Below are 19,353 nucleotides of genomic sequence, written 5' to 3'. Positions count from 1 at the left end.
CTCTTCTTTCCTTCCTAACTTCAAGTCCCCAAACCCTTCTCCTTCCCCCACAACTAAAACACCCCTCCCTTCCCCCATATTTTCCTTTCAACACAAGACTCTTCTCCTTCCTTCTCTTCTCCACTCAACCAATCTCCAACCTCCGTTCTTCTCAAGATCTCCAAGTAAGTACATGATTTTATTCCTCTTTCTTAGTATTCCTTCTTTTTTCTTTTCAATGATTTTTTTTTCAATCTTTTCCCTTGCTATTGTATGTATAGGGTAGTAAAATCATATGTGTTTTTGTCTAGGATTTGGATTATGGTTTATGTGTGGTATATAGAGGCTATTTGAATTGGTTGATTTGGGGGAAGCCATTGTTGGGTTTGTGCGGAATGGTAGTCTAATTGGGTCTTTGGGTGACTTGGGGGGACATATGCACACTACTTGTTTGTTGATTTGCCTTAATGAGTGTTGAATATAAATTGTGACCAATTGTGCGAGTGAAGTCTGAGTAACCACTATTGGGTCACATATTCCGCTCTCCACTGATAGTAGTATTTATTGTGTAGGTAACATACAACTATCAAGGAAGAGACGCGCTACCGGGGCCTCATCAAGTGGTCATGGAGGCTCATCTCGGGGACGGGCACCGGCCAGTGCAGCTCAGTTTGATCGTACCAGGTTTGTCTCCAGAGCTGCCCAAGACCGTTTCAGTTTGAAGGCCACTAAAAACCCTGTACCGAAAAGGGGTATTGATAGGGCGTCCCTCCGGGATGAGTGCCCTAATATGTATCGGGAGTTGATCAGGCGCAGATTGGACAGCTTTTTCGAAGAGCCGGAGGAGGGTAACTTGATGCTTGTCCGGGAGTTCTATGCTAACTGCCCCGAACATGAGGATAGAATGTGCACTGTGCGACACACGAGGGTGGATGCCTCGATAGAAGCCATCAGGAGAGTGTATCGATTGCCTGAATTCAATGGGGAGGAGGATTTCTATGATACTTACAGGAGAGAACCCATCACATGGAACAGGTTTTTTAGAACTATCTGTGCACCAGACAAAGAGGTAGTGTGGGTTGTGTTGGGATCGAAGCTACACTCTGCCTCACTCACTTTTGAAGGAAAGTGCTGGTTGTACATCATCAACAGTTGCTTGCTACCGTCCCACAACACCACGGAGGTAAATGGTCCGAGAGCTGCCTTGATCTGGTGCTTCGTGAATGGCCACGACTTTGATGTGGCCAAGGTTATTCAGTCTGAGATGTTCGTCCGTTCACCACAGAAGAGGTATGGGTTCTTTTTCCCCTCTCTGATCACTAAATTGTGCTGGGCAGTAAGGGTGCCTGAGAACCCAAATACGGATGGCATGGTAAAGAAAGAAGCAAAGTTCTGGGCAGATAAAGTGACCATCGGGAAAGACCCGGTGGCAACAGGGGCAACTCATAGTGACGATTCTAATGCGTCGGAAGAGGGCGATGAAGGGCAACAGGAGGTTGAACCTTCCTCACCCCCACAGTAACAAGTTGTCGCAGCTGAGGGACCATCCCAGGGCAGACGAAGCACGTGAATGACAGTCCTAGAATAAGACATGACCGGACTGCACACTTCCGTAACAGAGTTGGGGGCTAGAGTTGATGCTTTGGCCACCCAAAATGCGAAGTCAGAAAAGAAAATCATGGGCTAGCTGTGTGCACTGGGGAGAGCATGTCATCTCGACCCTGGCACTATCTTCGATCAAGACTGATCCACCGGACTGAGCTTATCATTAGCATTATTTAAAGTTGTCTGAGCTTATCATTAGCATTATTTAAAGTTGTAGTAAATAGGTTAGTTCCCTGTGGGATTCGACTCCGGACTTGAACCGGATTATATTTGCAGCGACCGCTTAGTCCTTTTTACAAGGCATAGTTGGGCGTGATCAATAATCCTTATGGGCATTATCGGAGGCTTCTTGATAAAGTGACTCTTTTTAAAAATCGTCTGCTAAATGCTATATCAAAATGTTGAAAATAAAAAATTAGAGCTGGTAAAATATTTCAATTAAACAAGAAGTTAGAATCCTTTCTAACAGAATAAGTTTGTTGAATATCATTATTGAAGGCTATTTTATACAATCCAGGAGGCACATATTCTCTAAACAAGGACTTATTCATTCGACATAAATATATTGATTAGAAAGATATAACAGAAAGCAGAAATGTTATATATTTCCTAGTAGAACTAGATTCTCTGGTACGAGATGCTAGATACAAATAATCCAAGTTGAGTTTATACGATGTTAAATATCAAGGGTAATTAATTATTATGCATAAATCTATAAGCAATAGCTTGTATCAGTTAGGTCAATAATAACTTAACAGTACTATGAGTAACTATATAGGGGGGGGGTGAAAACTAGAGGGACAGGGACTAGCTAGTAAAATAAAAAACGTAATAATTTGACGTATGCATGAATATATACACACCACTGGACCAAAAGAAAATACAGACCACATGAAAGATTGTGTGGCTAAGATATGACTGATTGTATTACAGTAGAGTAACTCACATGTGATTTGGTAAAGAGTTGCAGAGCTTGTGAACTTTTAGTAATTTGAGTTAGGCATTATTGGCATATTTAAAAGATGTTATATAATCAGTTGTTTATAACACTAATCTATTGGATAAAGTAGAGGTTTAGTTAAAGTGGAAATGCTCGGACAAACAAGTAAGGCCAAATTCCATCAAAATACTAGTTTATGTCCAACTTTATAACCACTTTCTCAGATTTAGCTTGTGTGCCATTTGGCATGGGTGTCAATTTTTGCCATAACCACTTGTTTGCTTCTACTTGAAAAACTAAAAAGTCAATAAGGATTTTCCAATTTTTTTGGTTTCTGTTTATTCCTAATAATGTTCTCGCTTATCTGCCAACTTCTGTGATTTAAGATTGGAGACAAAGCTCCTTCTGATTCTTTTTTGGCTATTTCAATCATTTCCTAGTTTATTAAACGAAAAATGTTTTTTACCCAAAAAAAAATTATCCATGGTTATTTAAGTCATTTTTTTGCAAAAGTTATATGTATTAATTTTTAATGTACCATAGAACGACTTTTCTGATTTCAACTAGTGAAAACTAAAAAAGGAGAAATTTTTTATCCCACTTGAGCAATAGGACTAAATTTAAACATAAAGCATTTAATCAAAGCTTTTTTAACAAAAAGAGAAATATTTAAACAATTGCTTTTATTTGGGTAACACTATTGGACAATATATTTATTAATAAAAAAGCTTTTGGTGACACCATATGCTTTATATTTTCTTCATCGCTCTCACTGTTCTATAGAAAGTAGCAGCAACCAAACAAAACACACACAGAAACACTCAAAACACACACTTCCATTTCTTTTCCTATATATGTACACACAAGTACTTGTGAGTAGTACTAAGTACTAGTTTGTACATCTAATATTACACATGTTAAAAAAGAACACTTACTAATTGCTTTTCTGAGAAATTAAGGTGGTCGAGAAAAAAAATCTGTTACAGCTATGGCTAACAACCCATCAGAGGGACCAGATGATTTCTTTGACCAAATCTTGGGATTTCCAACCTATAACGGAGCAGAACAAAATTTGGCGGGAAATGACGCCGGAGCAATACCGCCGGCGATGATGCTGCAGCTAAACTCCGGCGATGGGTCGGGTCAGTTTTCCGGAATGGGTCTTGGTGTTGGACTAGGTGGTGGTGGCGGATTCCATCATCCATCTCAGTCCGGTTCATTTCCATTGGGGTTGAGTTTAGAGGGAGGGAAAAGTGGATTTATGAAGATGGATGATGCTTCAGCAGTACCTGGAAGGAGATTTAGGGATGATATTGTTGATAGCAGAGCTTCTTCTTCTGTCAAACCTGTAACTATTACTCCTACTTCAGTTTATTTGGCCCTATTTCCTCTTTAGTCTGATAAAAAAGAATTGATCTCTTTCTAAATTTGGACCGATTTAACTTTTAAAAAATTATTTTACCCTTGATCAGAAGCACTTATAGCTGACATATTTAAGATCATAAGTTTCAAACTTGTAACTGTTACTTAGGAGTATATTTTTTCTTGGTTTTTGTTTTTTAGCTTCTTGCTTTGTTCTTGGCTGCCTTGAAAACAATGACTTAACTTTACTGTGATAATTTGTTTTTATTCTTGGAACTTTTTTTAGCAAGTTGGTTTAGAGTGTTTTGCTAGAAAGTTTTTACCTTTCTACTTTTTGTTGTTTTCCTAATTTTTCTGGATTGATTTCTCGTTTGAAACTGGCATTTGTTAGCTCCACCTTATTTTTGGGAATTAAAAATACAGAGGGAAAAAGTTTAGGATTTAAGTTATATCAGTGGCAGTGCATAGTTTTTTTAGGGGCACTGTCAGTACAATTTAACCTGTAATAGCTGGTCATTACTCTATTCCGAGTTAACATATGAAGCTGGCTCTGAAGATTTACATGTCGTAATAGGTCTAACTTAATCTATAGTGTAAAAAATCTTTATGCACAAAACTTAAACTCAAAGGTTTATGTTAAGATTAATTTTCCTCCTTAGTTTGTATATAAGTCTGTATCTGAAGTATCAATAAAATGAGATTCATTTTTCCATTTCTTTCTTCTCCTTCTTCTTCTCTCTCTTCTTCGCACAATTGCTGCATCTAGAAACTTCTGCTGAGTCTCCATTGGAGCTCAGCTCGAGCTCACCTCCAGTTGACTCTCTAACTTTGATAGTTTATGTATTTGCTTGGTAAGTGGAAAGTTCAAATTCTTACTTCTATTTTTCCTTTTCTGGACTTGGGTGCATTTAGTCATGTATACTTTGGAGTAAAGAATCAGGTTTTTGTATTCAAGCTAGAGATCATATAGGATATTTCATTTTGACATTAGCATTGCTAGCTTTGGACAATTGGAGTTGCAAACCCACCTAGAGAAGGGGGCTTGACGCGTATAGATGATATTTTATGAAAAGTCTAAATATGAAGAATTTTGGGCTTTTACAAAGTGATTTTACCAACGGTTTCCTTGAGATACTATAAAGATTAATGGCAAGGTTTAATCTTTGCAGGGTTTTCATGGCCAACCAATGCCTTCAATGCCGCATCCCCCAGCAATACGTCCAAGGGTGAGAGCAAGGCGAGGACAAGCCACTGATCCACACAGCATAGCAGAGAGGGTATGATTTTCTTACAGCTGCTATGGTCTTTCAGATAGATGATGTGTAGAGTATTCTATAGTTATGCAAATTCTTTTACAAGGATCGTATGCCTTTGTTGCTTCTAGTGTTTGGACCAAAGAAATTTTATGGTTGCATTTTTCACTGTAGATGAATCATGTTCAATTAAGCTCCTCAGCGTGAAAGGTTATTTTTCACGTGGGATCTAACTAAGTCATGTTATATTCTGTACATTAATGAGAAAATTACTTGTTCATAGTATCTATAAGCATCAGATGTTCTGAAATGGAAATCCCTATACTCAATGATCATAAGTTGCCAAGAATGTGTTATTGTAGAATTCAGTTCTATGCTAGGAAGTAAAGATTCTATTTCCAAGCATTGGTGTAAGGTTTAATACTATGTTTATTGTCCTGTTTCCTAGTCTTCAATTGCTGTTACTTTACCATTCTAACAGATTCTATTTTTTAACCGCAGTTACGTAGAGAGAGGATAGCAGAAAGAATTAGAGCATTGCAAGAGTTGGTTCCCAGTGTCAATAAGGTCAGTTTTCATCTTTTACATAGTGAACTCAATTTCACTTTCTCTGAACATCCTGTTGAAAAGATAGAAAGGAAGAGGGCAAAACATCTTTGTAGTCATCGTTTTCTTTTGTGGGCTTTATGCATATGTCGAGGGTTCAAAAATGATGGAACAATATTTGAAGAAATTAGTGACTGGCAACTCCCAACTTTTTTGGATCTGTTCAAGTTATGATGCTTTTAATGATAGAGAAGCAATATAGGGACTTATACAATGAAGAACTAAAAGACTCTTCATTCATAAATAGTAGTCTCACATGGATATGACTTTCCCATGTTTACAGTTTTTTACTATTCTCATGTGTCTTTTAATTTGCCAGAAACAGTTAGAAACTTGAAATTCATGTGCCGTTATTTCCTTCCCTAATCCTGTAGATTATGAGCCTATTATTATGAGGATACTGCATTAAATTGTTCCTGATCTCCATTTTATGCTCGGTAGTCACTATTAGAAGGCATACATTTGGATATTTCAGTATAGGAACACATGTTGTATTAAGCAGATCTCCCATTTAGATTATTGCACCTGTCTTTTTTCCATTGATAATTAAAGGAGATTGGATGGTCTTGAGAGATGGTAATCATTTATTGGTTGATGCAAACATTCAAACACTTCTTATTCTTCTGGTGCAACAAGCTTCAGATATAAACAATATTTGGCATGTTAAAGTTACTGTGATTTAACGTTTTGTTAAGTTTGTTATATCAGTATTTGTCAACTCTTTTTTCCTTTTTCTGTTGGTCTTGCAGACTGATAGAGCTGTAATGCTTGATGAAATTGTAGATTATGTCAAGTTCCTACGCCTGCAAGTGAAGGTACGTTAAACCAAGTCTTTTCAAAAGTTTCAGTCTGGGATCAGTCTAAACATGTTGAACCTATTGATGTTAATTTGGGTTGAGAAGCTACTTCGGAAATGCAAATCTTGGTATTACCAATAAATATTCACAAGATCCACATAAATAGTATTAATTTAGCAAATATGTCGTGAATGTAGTACTCCCAAAAGTGCAGAAACTAGAATTTTGGCGTGCTTAGATTTTCTGCATATAATTTCTTAAACTATAATTCTCTCTACGTAATATTCATTCATTTGTTTTAAATTTCCTTCATAGAGCATAGTTCTATAGATATATGTTTTTGCATTGCCCTTTTCAGTGGATTTTTGTTTCAAGAAATGTTCCCATATCATTTTGTATGTAAGCATTTACCTCACGGCGATCCTACAGCCCAGTTTGTTCTCTGCAGTGCCAAATTATACTTAGTTGAATTTGATGTCTACATGTTTAAATATTGGTTAGTGAACATCTTCCCTTAAGTATGGTATTGAAAGGAAGTTTAGTGGGTGGAAACCTATCAGATAATTTACTTGGAAAAAAATAGTGAAATGAGATGCCATAAAGGATCTCCACTTACATCATGGAAAAGTTTACCTTTCCTCTTTTGAGGGGGGTAGCACTAGATTTTTTCCTTTTGTTTTCTCCTTTTGAATCAGTACTTTTTTTTTGCATTATTGAGCTTCTTGGTACTTTTTCTTTAGTTATAAAATAATATATGATGCTACAGGTGTTGAGCATGAGTAGGTTGGGAGGAGCTGGTGCAGTTGCACCACTTGTTACAGACATTCCAATATCATCAGTAGAGGTTCTTTTTAATTATAATAATAAGCTTATTAGACTTCTTTTTTTGCAGAATTGTCCAACCTATCACTTAATACTTTATCCCTTTTTGTGGCTTGTCTTATTTAGGAAGAGAGCAGTGAAGTTGGAAATAACCAACCAGCCTGGGAAAAGTGGTCAAGTGATGGTACAGAAAGGCAAGTGGCCAAACTTATGGAAGAAAATGTTGGTTCTGCAATGCAATTTCTTCAGTCTAAAGCACTATGTATTATGCCTATTTCTCTTGCATCAGCAATTTACCACTCTCAACCACCAGATACATCAAGTCTTGTTAAGCCAGAAACTAATCCTCCTCCTTAGAGACCCAAAACTGGTTCGAACACTAAACCGGCTCGAACACTACGGTTATTTTAAAAAAAAATAAAAAATTGTTAGAAAGGTGACAACATGCTAATGACCCTGAGAATTCTCTTTGGGAGTGGATGGTCCCACAGCCATGGTTCCTGCTATTACTTATTAAGAGTACTATTTATCTTTAGTTAAAGACAGGGTTCAATATTTATGTATAAAGTAACCATTTTTCTGTCATTGATATGTGGTTTAATTCAAGCAGAAGAGAAATTGTCAAAGTTCTCCTCATGTGATGTGTTTTCTTGAGTAAAAGAAATGATTGGTGGGACTAGAGGATATAGTGGTGGATGTAGAAGCACTTGTATGGTGGGGGCTCTCTGTTTTGTTAGTGGATTTTGGGGCCCTTTAATACTCGGTATATATAAACTATGACATAATTTATATGTAATAAATTAAGTGTAATGTATTTCAGTGCTGGTGACAATATTAGTAGTTTTTTTGTTTGCACCGTGTGATTGAGTGGCCTAGTGGTCAATTGCTTAGTGTTCAATAAAGTGAGATGAAAAATATGAGATATTACCTTTCAAATTTTCGGAGACAAATAATGTTACTACTACCTTTTTCTCTTTGCCTATTAGAGGAATAGTTGAGATGTTCCAAATTAATCTATTCATTTTAATTCTAATTTATTTGATTTAGTTTGAATTGGGATGGAGTTTAAGAAAATAAATAAAAACTTTTGAAACTTGTGATTTAAAATATGTAATAGTATCTTTGTCTTTGACGTTTTTGGCTTTAAATATGTCATAATATTTATGTTAATTGTTTTTAAATTTAAAAATATGTCATTATTTCTAGAACGGACCAAAAATAATAATGTGTCATACACACTAAAACAGATTAGATAATTCTAGTATTATCGTTATCAAAAATAATAGTTTTTTTGTTGTCCCATGACCTAAGATTTATAGTCCAAGATAGATTTTATTTTATTTTATTTTAAAAAGGGTCTTAATTTTGAGTTGTTTTCGATTTTTCAAAGCGTGCGTGGTTGGTTTGTGAAAGTGGTTTGACTTAATTCTCTAATTTCTCCTGAATCATTATTGAGAAGCATCATTGGAGAGAGAATGAAAAAGGTAGCTCTGACGGAAAGCTGTTTCCCATTTTGCTTCTATACTTTATAATATTTTCTTTCCTTATATCATGGAGTAATAATAACTTGGGATAATCCTTTTGGGTTGGTCCTATGATAGTAATTTGACTTGAACTTTCATTATTCTGCTCAAATTTCAACAATCAACTTTTATCAAAGACTTTGAAGGGTTTGGTGGCGGATTAAAACATGTGCTTTGGTAAGCACTAACTGTTGTTGTTGGATAAATAAGACATTTTCACTCTTGACGAGATATCTTGAATTTAAGCTTTAGAAATGGAAAAAATTCTAATTGGCAACACTTAATGAGCTTTAAATCCCCATAAATCTGAGGCTTTAAATTGGACCAAGTAGAAAATAAATAATTAAAAAGCATGTGCTCTGGTGTCTAATTAAGAAATCTTAAAGTTAAAAAGTCGACTTTATAAAGTGTCAATTTTTGTATTGTCTCTTTTATATAATACTCTATTAGATTTAGAGCTGGATTTTCATTTGCAACTTCATCCACATTGTATAGTGGGAGTCGCTAATGTCATTCGAGTAATTTATTTAAGTATTTTATCCAATACATTAACACAACCTTTCTCTTCGTATTGGAAGATACAAAATATTAAAATATACTGATAATACAGGGTACCAAACAGCTGACTATCCAATCAAATTGAGTATCTTATACATGCCTCTAAATGTAGCACCCTCAACAAAAGCGATTCAGCCTCCCTAAAATGACGAGTTTTTATTTCCATATCAATCCAAACTGATAAACAAATTTAAAAGATTGTTTACCATTATTTCAACTTTGATACATAACTTCACTAATTTACATCTCAAACAAATATATTCAACACTTATTGATCTACTTTGTACAAAAAAAACTCAGCACAAGACAAAGTGTCTGTATAGTATTAGATTGTTAAAAGAAAAATTATAGTATGACTTACTGCTTTTTCTGTTTAATACGAATGTAATGTAAAAAACTCTTTTAACTTTAAATTTTCCACTATACGATGTAAAAAAACTCTTTAACTTAAATTTTCGACTATACCCGTAATGACACCCCTATAACAATAGAAACGTTATGATATCTGACATTACAAGTTCTAAGATACTTTAGGTATGTGCCAAAAGTCTTTAGATTTCATGTGCAATCAAACACAATTATAAATTAAAATAAACAAACGATTGAGAATGGCAATTGGTGTACCAGCATAAACGCAATAACAAGACTCAGAACTCAGAATAGTAGCTTCGTCTCCAATTCCAGTCATTGTGCAACTAAGAAGATAGTAAAATCTTAAATTCTGAATGCCAGTTCTAATTTATTTATTAGAGTAAATTTGGCATTACCCCCTTAATCTTTTAGTGTAGGGAAACAATACCCCCTTCACCTTTTGAATGAGAAAGGGAACCCCCTCTGACCAAAAATCAAACAACAAAATGAATTAATTGTTGCCGGTGCTTGCAAACCCTTGCCGGAATTTACAGAAAGAAAAATTATTGTTGTCAATATGCCGCACGTGCTAAAGAAGTTTTAACTTCCGCATTCCTTTTAACTGCATTATGACTAATTGAAAACTTGCTCATAGCTTATATTATCCAAAGTACAATTTGATGATGCAACTAACATAAGCTTTAAGCGTATGTAAACCACTAATAATTCAACTAATGCATCATACATCTTATACAAGCTTCTCGATTTCCAACTGTTTTGACAAATAAAATTCCTTTAAATTTGTAAAGGAAATAAATAAATCAGTATGCTGCAACTTCGCAAGTAATGGTTTAAACAAAAACCAGTATTCCAGCAATCTCCGGCAACCATTTTTATTCATTTTGCTAATTGACTTAGGGTCAAGGGGGTTCCCTTGCCCATTCAAAAGGTGAAGAGTGTACTGTTTCCCTTATCTAAATGGGTAAGGGTGTAAAGTGAAATTTACTCTATTTATTAAGTAGAACATCTCTTTTTTCCTATCGTAGATGCCTAACAGCACTTCCATTGCTCCTACTCCAATTGGAAAAGCAACTGATTTGTCAATTCATTCTTATTAATTGTACACTAACCAATCTGTATCAAAGCAGCTTTTCGGCAAAATATGACATCCTGACCCAAAACAAGGACCTTCACCAGAAACAAAAATCAACACCTGTAATCATACTAACAGGCAGGAGACAATCTTTAAACTTCGGTGCAGTCAGTAATTTACTGCATATGACCTGGGATGCCTCTCCCCACTGTTTTGCATTATTAAGAACACAACAACAAATTTATTCGGCAGAGCAAGCATCTAAATCCCGGCAAGGAGGAGCCTTAGGTTCACCTAATAATGTAGTATTTCCTCCTTCTGGTCCACAATTTAAACGACCTGGGTTTTGAGTGCCCCGCTGAAACATGAAAAGCATGCCGATCAATAATGCAGTAATATCATTATGCACAATAAAATTAGTATATGCAGCATAGTCATCTTACCTGTGGTTTTTCACCTTTCCTGAACGCCTCAACAATCTCTACAGCCCTCTTTGGAGTCAGATCCTCCTGCAGAAAGAAAGGAGACCAATTGAGCTCGAAATACTTATTACTACAAGACTAAACAACTAGCAATAAAAACAGGATTAAAGTAATAACTCACATAATAATTGTATTTATATCCTTCAGAACCATTGGAATAGTCAGCTACCGTCATCATTGGAGCATTTACACAGCACCCCTACCACAAAAATGAGGTACAATATCGAAATGGTTATATGTCAAATAAGTAATGACTCGAATGGTGTTCAACATTATGGAACAAATATAAGCACCAATCAGTGGTTCCTTGCTGAAGCGCCTCCAATGCATGGAAAGTTAGAAGGATGTCACAGTAGTTTAAACAACACTAATAGCCTTCCCACTCTTCCATCTAGATTAAGAACCACAACAACCCCCTTGTCCCCACACAATCCCCTTTAGTTTACGAAGTTGTCCTTCATAAGTATGTCCCTTACACTATCATTAAATTAAGCTGATATTGGAAATATAAAAGTAGAGTGCCAGTTTTTACCTGTCAATCCAATTATCTTTTCCCCCACTGTTCACAAAATAATAGAAAGTAAAAAAAGATGATTTCACCTCTAAAGACCGAGAACCCGCCTGATCAAGGATGGGATTATCAGAAAGCAATATGGGATAAGTTTGCTTTTAACACGTCTAATGCAAGGAGGGATCCCAGTAATATACCCCTCAAAGCTAAGGGCATATTCTTAAACTTTCATAGAAAGAGGTATATTCTTCAAATCATATGGAGGTCCATTGGGTCTGTTAGACAACAAAGGAAGTCCATGTAATTCAACCCATTATTGGGGTTGGGGTGGAGGGAACTTAAACATTTTTTCCATTAAAAAACAAATTAACAATATCTCAACAAATACTTTATTTTGTTGTTGATCTAAACCAAAGGGGAATTTTAGCTATTTGGCATAGCAACACAGCCCTAAATCTAAAGTCCTGCCTGCTTCCCAATTTGTGAACCCTGAATGTGGTTAAAACACTAGTCATAATTGTTCTAATTAATCGAAATTACAAGATGAAATGGATTGTATAAAGGCAGGCATTCTACTGTAATCTTCAGCTATGGATAATCATAAATGAGAATTCCCAGCAAAGAAATTTGGAATACAGCTGATTTCTTATCTTTAAACAGATGAATCATAAGGAACGCAATCAGATAACAAAAAAAAACTAGAATAAAGGGATAAAATGAGAAAGTAAATTCACATCTTCACTACCACTCTGGCTAAACTCTTGCATTTCAATGCAAGTAAGCAAAGATGAAAAGCAATAGGTTATAAAAGTAGAAGATCAGAACTATAAGTAAGGTACGACTTTGGGTCCTGCAAGTTCTACTAGAATTTTTTCTCACCTTTCCTCAGATAGGTTTATAGGATATGGTCAACGACATAATTTGCTGCCGGAAATAATCATATGCAACTCAAACCAAAATCCACTACACCTCAATCCAAATTAGATGGGGTCAATTATATGAAGCCTCTATATCTATCATTCCGATCTATTCAGGTCCATTTCGTGAACACACCTTCACAGATTATAAGCAAATGAAATAAAAATAAAAAGAACCAAAAAAAAACATTGTCACGTTCAGTAACAAAGATGCTATTCGAAATTACCTTTTTACGGTTGTCACTTGAGTCGCATGTAACAATTTTGGCTGCCAATATTACAAGGACCACCAATGTTAGGGAAATGGTATTAGGACTTAAGAGCTGTACCTTGTAGTTATTGACCATATTGCACATTTTTTAATAGTGTTTCATCCTCTGGTGCCTTTTGCTCTAAATAGCAAGAGGTAAGCCCTAACCGTTCAATCCTCATAGTCAAATAGAGAATAAATCTCCGCAGGATCTGAACAGATAATTGACTCATGCAGTAACGTATTTGGATTTTATTGGCATTTTCCATGTTTTCTTTACCTCTAGTCAAATTGAAGTCAGATGGATAAGCATAACTTGTCACTGAACAGTAAATTCCACCTCACTTCCAGAATCATATCTTACGCCTTTACAAGAATGGTTAGTAGGACCTAAGCTAGTAAGAAATAGGTTTTGAGATACGGGTGTCAGCAAAAGCTAGAAGCAAAGACAAAGTCTTTCATCTTTCCCTCCATGCTTTTTCTTTGGTGTGTAATATATCTTTATAACTGTCACGACTTTTCCATGGTTCCAAGTTAGAAGTTCGTAACCCTTTCAGATACCCAATTCAGGTCTCGGCATGGTCCACCGGATTCAATGCATTGGCCACAATAACGTAACAGTAAGAACTTAATCTAGTCAAATTTAGACCCAAAGCTTTGGTCAAGTGGTAAAAGTGCAGTTTCTGATGTGTGGGTTAAGCGCAAGTCAGGGATTCAAACCTTGCCGCGTACAAAAGCCTGGCATGAGTTTGGGAGTTGGTTATTTGTCAGCACTGAGTTAGGGGCGGGCCCATTATCCACCACCGAATATTTCATGGTTATCAAGGAAATATCTAGTCAGATTAAATCATCACAAACAAAATATAGGAGAATACAGTTTGAGAAAACTGGCTGATTAACAGTAAAGATGAGTTCTCTCATTTTGAATAGTATTTCCCTGTATATCATATCTTTCTCTTCACATGTATCTAAAAACCATTCAACCAAGAAAGGCATCCTCTCAGCAGTCCAAGAATTCAAGTCTTTAGTGGCCCTAATTTAACCAGGACTAACCCATCAAAAGGATTATGAGGGGAAAAAAATTCCTCAACAAGTTGCTCATGTTGCAGGGTTAAAAAAGAATTCATTTACCCCACTTACTGATACCTTCTGTCCCTTTACTTCAGGTACAGGGGGAATCAATTGTGTATCCGTCCAAATAAAGCTTGTGTTGTCCATGTCTCCATGTACACCATTATACACTGGAAGTTCCAATCCATAACCACAGACCTGTGTGGGTTATCATACTAGCCAAAGTTGTTAGGAGGCCAGTTTATGGCTGTCACTGGATATGTTTCTACTTGCCAACCAGACAAGAGTCCAATGTACCCTTGTAGACCAAAACTAATGTGCGTAGTATAGTAACCTAAGGACCATGAACACTGGACGAACGGATGAAGCAGGAAAGCAGGTTTAGGGCACTTTGCAGTTTTATCAAACCTTGGTTTAGCACCACAAACATCAGGACATTACAAGGTCTCACCTCAGTGCAACTTTAGCATGTCAAAACACTTCTGTGGACACTTGAGCTTTGACCAATGAGGTGATGACACACAAGCATGCACATGAACTTGAGCACTAGAGGGAGAAAGTGATAGAAAATAGCTTCTTACAACGTCTTCTATCTTCATGTTTTCTAGAAACCACCCTAGCCAACCCTTCTAGTATAATTGTAGTATACCCGGGAATCTTTTCAAAACTTAGGGTAATTTGAAGATTATTTCATCTTCTTTCTTTAAGTTGAGCCCATGGCATGTGTGTTAGATGAACTAAATCCTGATTGAATCTGGTTTCTCCATAAGCTGGGGCTCACAATAGCAAATAATGCCTTATTTTCTGAACTTAATCATGATCACGGGTTCATCAAGAAAAACAGCATCGAGTTTTGAAACGGGCACTTAGAAAGTCTCCCCGTGGAGAAGGCACAAATACATGGGACTGGTTTGTGATGCGTGTCTACAAGCATGTGATTGACCTTTTCAGTTCTGCAGAAATTGTCAAGCAGATTACTTCAATCACCATGAACCTGGTGTTGAGGTTGGGTCGCCATTGCTTTCGTAGATTCTTCATTGTTTTCATTAGGTTGTTGAATTACTCATTATCTGTTTAAGCAAAATAGTGATTTGGAGCTTCTTTCTTGGCCGTCTAAATTATGGGCTTAAGGTTTTCAGACCAAGTGTATTGGAGGTTTTTATTCCAATTACAGATTTGCTTCTAAACAAGATACTATATGATTTAGGAAAGAGGATTTTTACATTGTTATTTGACAATTGATTGCAAGTATTATTTTTCTAGATGGATGATCACTGACTAATGATATTATTGGATCAAAAAACATCAACATTTATTTCAAAATGTCACAGAAGCAGGTTTGCTTGCTATTAAGAGTATACGAGTGCATATGCATCACAAAACTACAAGATACATTGATCATAAGAACTACTATAGCCAAGGCAGCAAGCTGAGAAAACATCTGCTGTCTAATATATTTGCCTTACAAGCTACTATCAGCCAAAGTGCCTGCCATCGAACATTAAAATAAGCCGACTTCTACTTTCCTTAATTTGGTTACTACCAGTCACAACTCTCAAGCATAGTCATGTGACTTATTGCATAACAGTTAAGCATCACAAATACCAATCTCAAGATCAGATCTTGTGTCTGGAAAGCAAATAAAAGCCAAAATAGTTCACAAAAGCTGTCACGCAGAATATGCTGTCAAGGCACCAAAGAGGACAAGGTCAACATCAATAAGATGTATAAATAATGACTCACCATGCATTCCATCTCACCAACAGAAAATAAGCCATCCTTGGTTACTTCTGCATACACGACGAAGTCATAAACCAGAATAAGAACATTTTACAATAGGATTTGTAGGATTATTAGAAATGTTAACAAAATAATTAGAAAGATCTTCATAAAACACTGACCATTGCGCTTTACTCCCAGGTGTTTCAGTATAGTTTCTTCGATACCTCTTGAACCACGGATCATACAAGGTGTTGTGCCACAAACCAAAAGGTGGTATTTGCCGACCTAAAAGGACAAGAAACTGAGTAAGCTATTTTAAGTAAAGGTGATTTTATATTTCCTGCACTTGCACAAGCCAAAAGGTCAAGAAAATCTACTCACTTTTGTCCTGTTGAACATCGTATAGAAGGTTGCAACCTCATATACACGAATTGGGGCGACTTCAATAACCTTAGCCACCTTAAACATTTAGAAGACTGGATTAGATACTTTTGAATGCCTGTTTAGCCAAAGAAGGAAGAATTTAGAAAAAATAACCCCTGATTAAGTTAAGGTAAATTTACATCGTGCTAATTTTGAGGGTAACACAAGGAAAATCAAGTTCAGGGAGTAATATGAATATCAAGTTAATAAACATATGACAAATAACTCAAATATTGTTGTGGCAAGAACTAAAGCTGAACTGGTTTTAGCAATCAAATGCTGATTAATTGTAAAGAAATAAGGCAAAAAGTGCAAGTATCAATCTGAACAGTGTCAACATACTGCATTCATCGCTGAAACAGGAAGCCACCCTCCATTTTGCTGCTGTGCAAGATCCAGCAAAGGAATCACTGCAGATTGCTTATAGTTGGATGGATAGAAAGACAGAATCTCCTTCACCTGTGCATTGCATGGGCGGATTAAGTAGGACTCAAGATAGAGGATAAGCAAATTTAAAAAAGAATTACCAATTATAAAGACGCATACGAGTCAATTTAAGTACGCTACTGCGGAAATTTTCTGATATTGAAGCTAATCAACATTCAAAAAACATTTCAAAAATCTCCATTCTAGTTACCTCTATGATGCATGAAGTTTCGTATTATACGTTTTCTTTTCGTTTGGTAAATTCTAAAAGTTAAATTTATGACCTCTGATTAAGAATGCATATTTCTGACTTTTGCAATTTCGATGTCAATGCATCAGTGGTGCTACTGAATAGCAGGAGTACAATAGGCCCATAGCAACAAACAGGGAACTGTGATATATCTTGAAGACCATTAATCACCTACAAGCATTCATGCTATTTTCCTTTTATTTGTCATTACCGCTTTTCATTTTTTTTTCCTTCTAGCTTTTTCTTTTGGTTGGGTATGGGGGACAGCCTTTGACCACTAAGATTCTTTTAAGAAACTAACTTTTCTCCGATCCATTTCCAAATGAGAAATTAAGTTTCAAATGCTCAATTAGACAATCTTCTCATACGGATGCAACTTGGATCCATGTTGTAAGGTAGAACATTTCAAAGCACTGTTATTCATTTCGCAGCCAACCTCAAAAAATTGGGTCGTCTAAATTCATATCTTTACGCAAATTTTCAACCAAGTTCAGATATTCAAATGCTGGACAGGTACCTAAATAGCTTACATGGATAATAGTACATACATATTTTACAATAGAATACATTTTCATTAAAGCATGCACAGAAAGCACACTACCCTCCCCAGGCCCCATATCCCACTTGTGGGATTATACCTTCAAGGTAGGGGTAAAATATGCGTACACACAACTCTCCCCAGAATACACTTGTGGGATTATACTAGGTTTTTTGTTGTTGTTGTTGCATGCACAGAAAGCAAATTCTAATTAAAAAAGTTTGAAACCAGAGGCGGATCCAAATTTGAACTTTATGGGTTTTGAATTCTAGGACAATGACCTTTAGTGCTAGTAACTAGGTTCTGAATTTAGTTTATGTACGTATTTAGTGGATTGCTTAACACATACAGGGTTCGGGCAAAGCTACTCAGCCGAACCCATATCTTAAAGCCTACATCCCCCTGTTTGAAATCTATAGTAAAGGAGATGTCATAAGTCATCCTCCGCCATAACACATTGAACATTTCCAATTAACAATAGCTCTCAAATTTCACACACTGTAAGAAACAGAGAACACTAATAGCAAAGATACAAACTTTTGACATATAAGAGAACGGAGCAACGCAAATTTTGAACAATGTTACAAGCAATGCTAACCTTTTCCTTGTTTGCATCGTTAAACTCCCAGGGAAGGTCCGGATTGTTGTCCGGTGAATCAATGTGCTGCGTACAATCAAAAATCAAAACAAGCAAAAAACATAAACACGCTATCGAATGCTCAAATTTCGAATCTGAACTAAGAACTCCGAGAATACAAATTAGATAAGAACTCACATAGTTGAGTGCAGTAGAAAAAGATCGCGATGCCTGAAAATCACGGAAGTAAGAAGAGATTTTGATTAAAAGTAAGTAAACACTAATCTGAAAGCAAATGCAGAATTTCTAATTTTGAAATGAAAATATGGTATAAAATGGGGATTAGACCTGAGGAGTTCGACGGAAGGCCGTACGGATCTCGTTCAGGCGTTGGGCAGCGAGGCGACCGAACATTTTTAGTCTCCGGCAAATGTCCGAGCAGACGGTGGTCGGAGAAAATGGAGATTTTGGTGCGAGGAAATGGAGAAATCGGAAGTCTCACTTTGAAGGTTTGGCGTGCCTCACACACGTCCCTTGTTCGCGTGTCCTCATAAAGGCCATAAACCGGCAGGCCCATACAGAGAATTGCAAGAACTGGATTTGGGCTCTCATCTGGGCCATAGATACGTTTGGGCTTATTATTACGAAATTGTCACGACACCGAATTCCCACCTTAAAATGTCGTGATTGACACCTAATCTCTAAAACTAAATAAGTCTAACATGCTTTGAGAAATAGCAGAAATAATAACTTAAACATCAAATTAAAACTATTAACTACCATAACATAACCCAAACGGTACAACTGTCAAAACTCCACAAAACATGGTGGAACAGAGTCATAAGCTTTTCAAGAATGTACTAATAGTCTCGAAAAATACAGTACTATTTCGAAACAAGAAATAAGCAGTAATACAACTAAGAATAGAAGGTGACTTCGAGGTCTGCGAACGTCGAGTAGGTGTACCTTGAAGTCTCCAAGAGTAGCTAATCAATCATTGGCGTCCATTACAGGCAGATGTACCTGGATCTGCACAAAAATACACAGAAATATAGTATGAGTACACCACAATGGTACTCAGTAAGTATCAAGCCTAACCTCGGTGGAATATTGACGAGGTCGGGTCAAGACACCTATTAGGACAAGATAAACGGAACAAAATATAATAAAGACAAATAACGGAAAGCAGAGAAACGAATAATAACAAAGCAGTTTAATAACGTAGGCTAATGACATAATTTAAGACAAAAAGGCAACAATAAGCGAACACATAATGAGAACCACAAGTAATCAAATA

General features: G+C 36.3%; 2 protein-coding genes across 2 annotated transcripts; one reads left to right on the top strand and one right to left on the bottom strand.

The window, feature by feature from the left end:
• Positions 1-3,223: 3,223 nt before the first annotated feature.
• On the top strand, positions 3,224-8,311 carry LOC107824933 (transcription factor UNE12). The gene is made up of 6 exons (XM_016651753.2): positions 3,224-3,872; positions 5,056-5,163; positions 5,641-5,706; positions 6,495-6,560; positions 7,309-7,386; positions 7,491-8,311. The coding sequence occupies exons 1-6, from the start codon at positions 3,513-3,515 to the stop codon at positions 7,719-7,721; spliced, it is 909 nt and encodes a 302-aa protein (XP_016507239.1). The 5' UTR covers positions 3,224-3,512; the 3' UTR covers positions 7,722-8,311.
• A 2,581-nt stretch (positions 8,312-10,892) lies between these two features.
• Positions 10,893-18,601, bottom strand: LOC107824942 (NADH dehydrogenase [ubiquinone] flavoprotein 2, mitochondrial). Its single transcript, XM_016651766.2, has 10 exons — positions 18,405-18,601; positions 18,255-18,287; positions 18,078-18,143; positions 16,608-16,724; positions 16,224-16,301; positions 16,022-16,127; positions 15,864-15,910; positions 11,493-11,570; positions 11,333-11,398; positions 10,893-11,247 (listed from the first exon to the last, which is right to left on the bottom strand). The coding sequence occupies exons 1-10, from the start codon at positions 18,468-18,470 to the stop codon at positions 11,131-11,133; spliced, it is 774 nt and encodes a 257-aa protein (XP_016507252.1). The 5' UTR covers positions 18,471-18,601; the 3' UTR covers positions 10,893-11,130.
• Positions 18,602-19,353: the final 752 nt, after the last annotated feature.

The sequence above is a fragment of the Nicotiana tabacum genome, chromosome 19 (genome assembly GCF_000715075.1).
Source record: "Nicotiana tabacum cultivar K326 chromosome 19, ASM71507v2, whole genome shotgun sequence".
Classification (NCBI taxonomy): Eukaryota; Viridiplantae; Streptophyta; class Magnoliopsida; order Solanales; family Solanaceae; genus Nicotiana; species Nicotiana tabacum.
The sequence above is the reverse complement of the archived record's forward strand: the minus strand, read 5'-3'. Positions and strand labels throughout refer to the sequence as shown.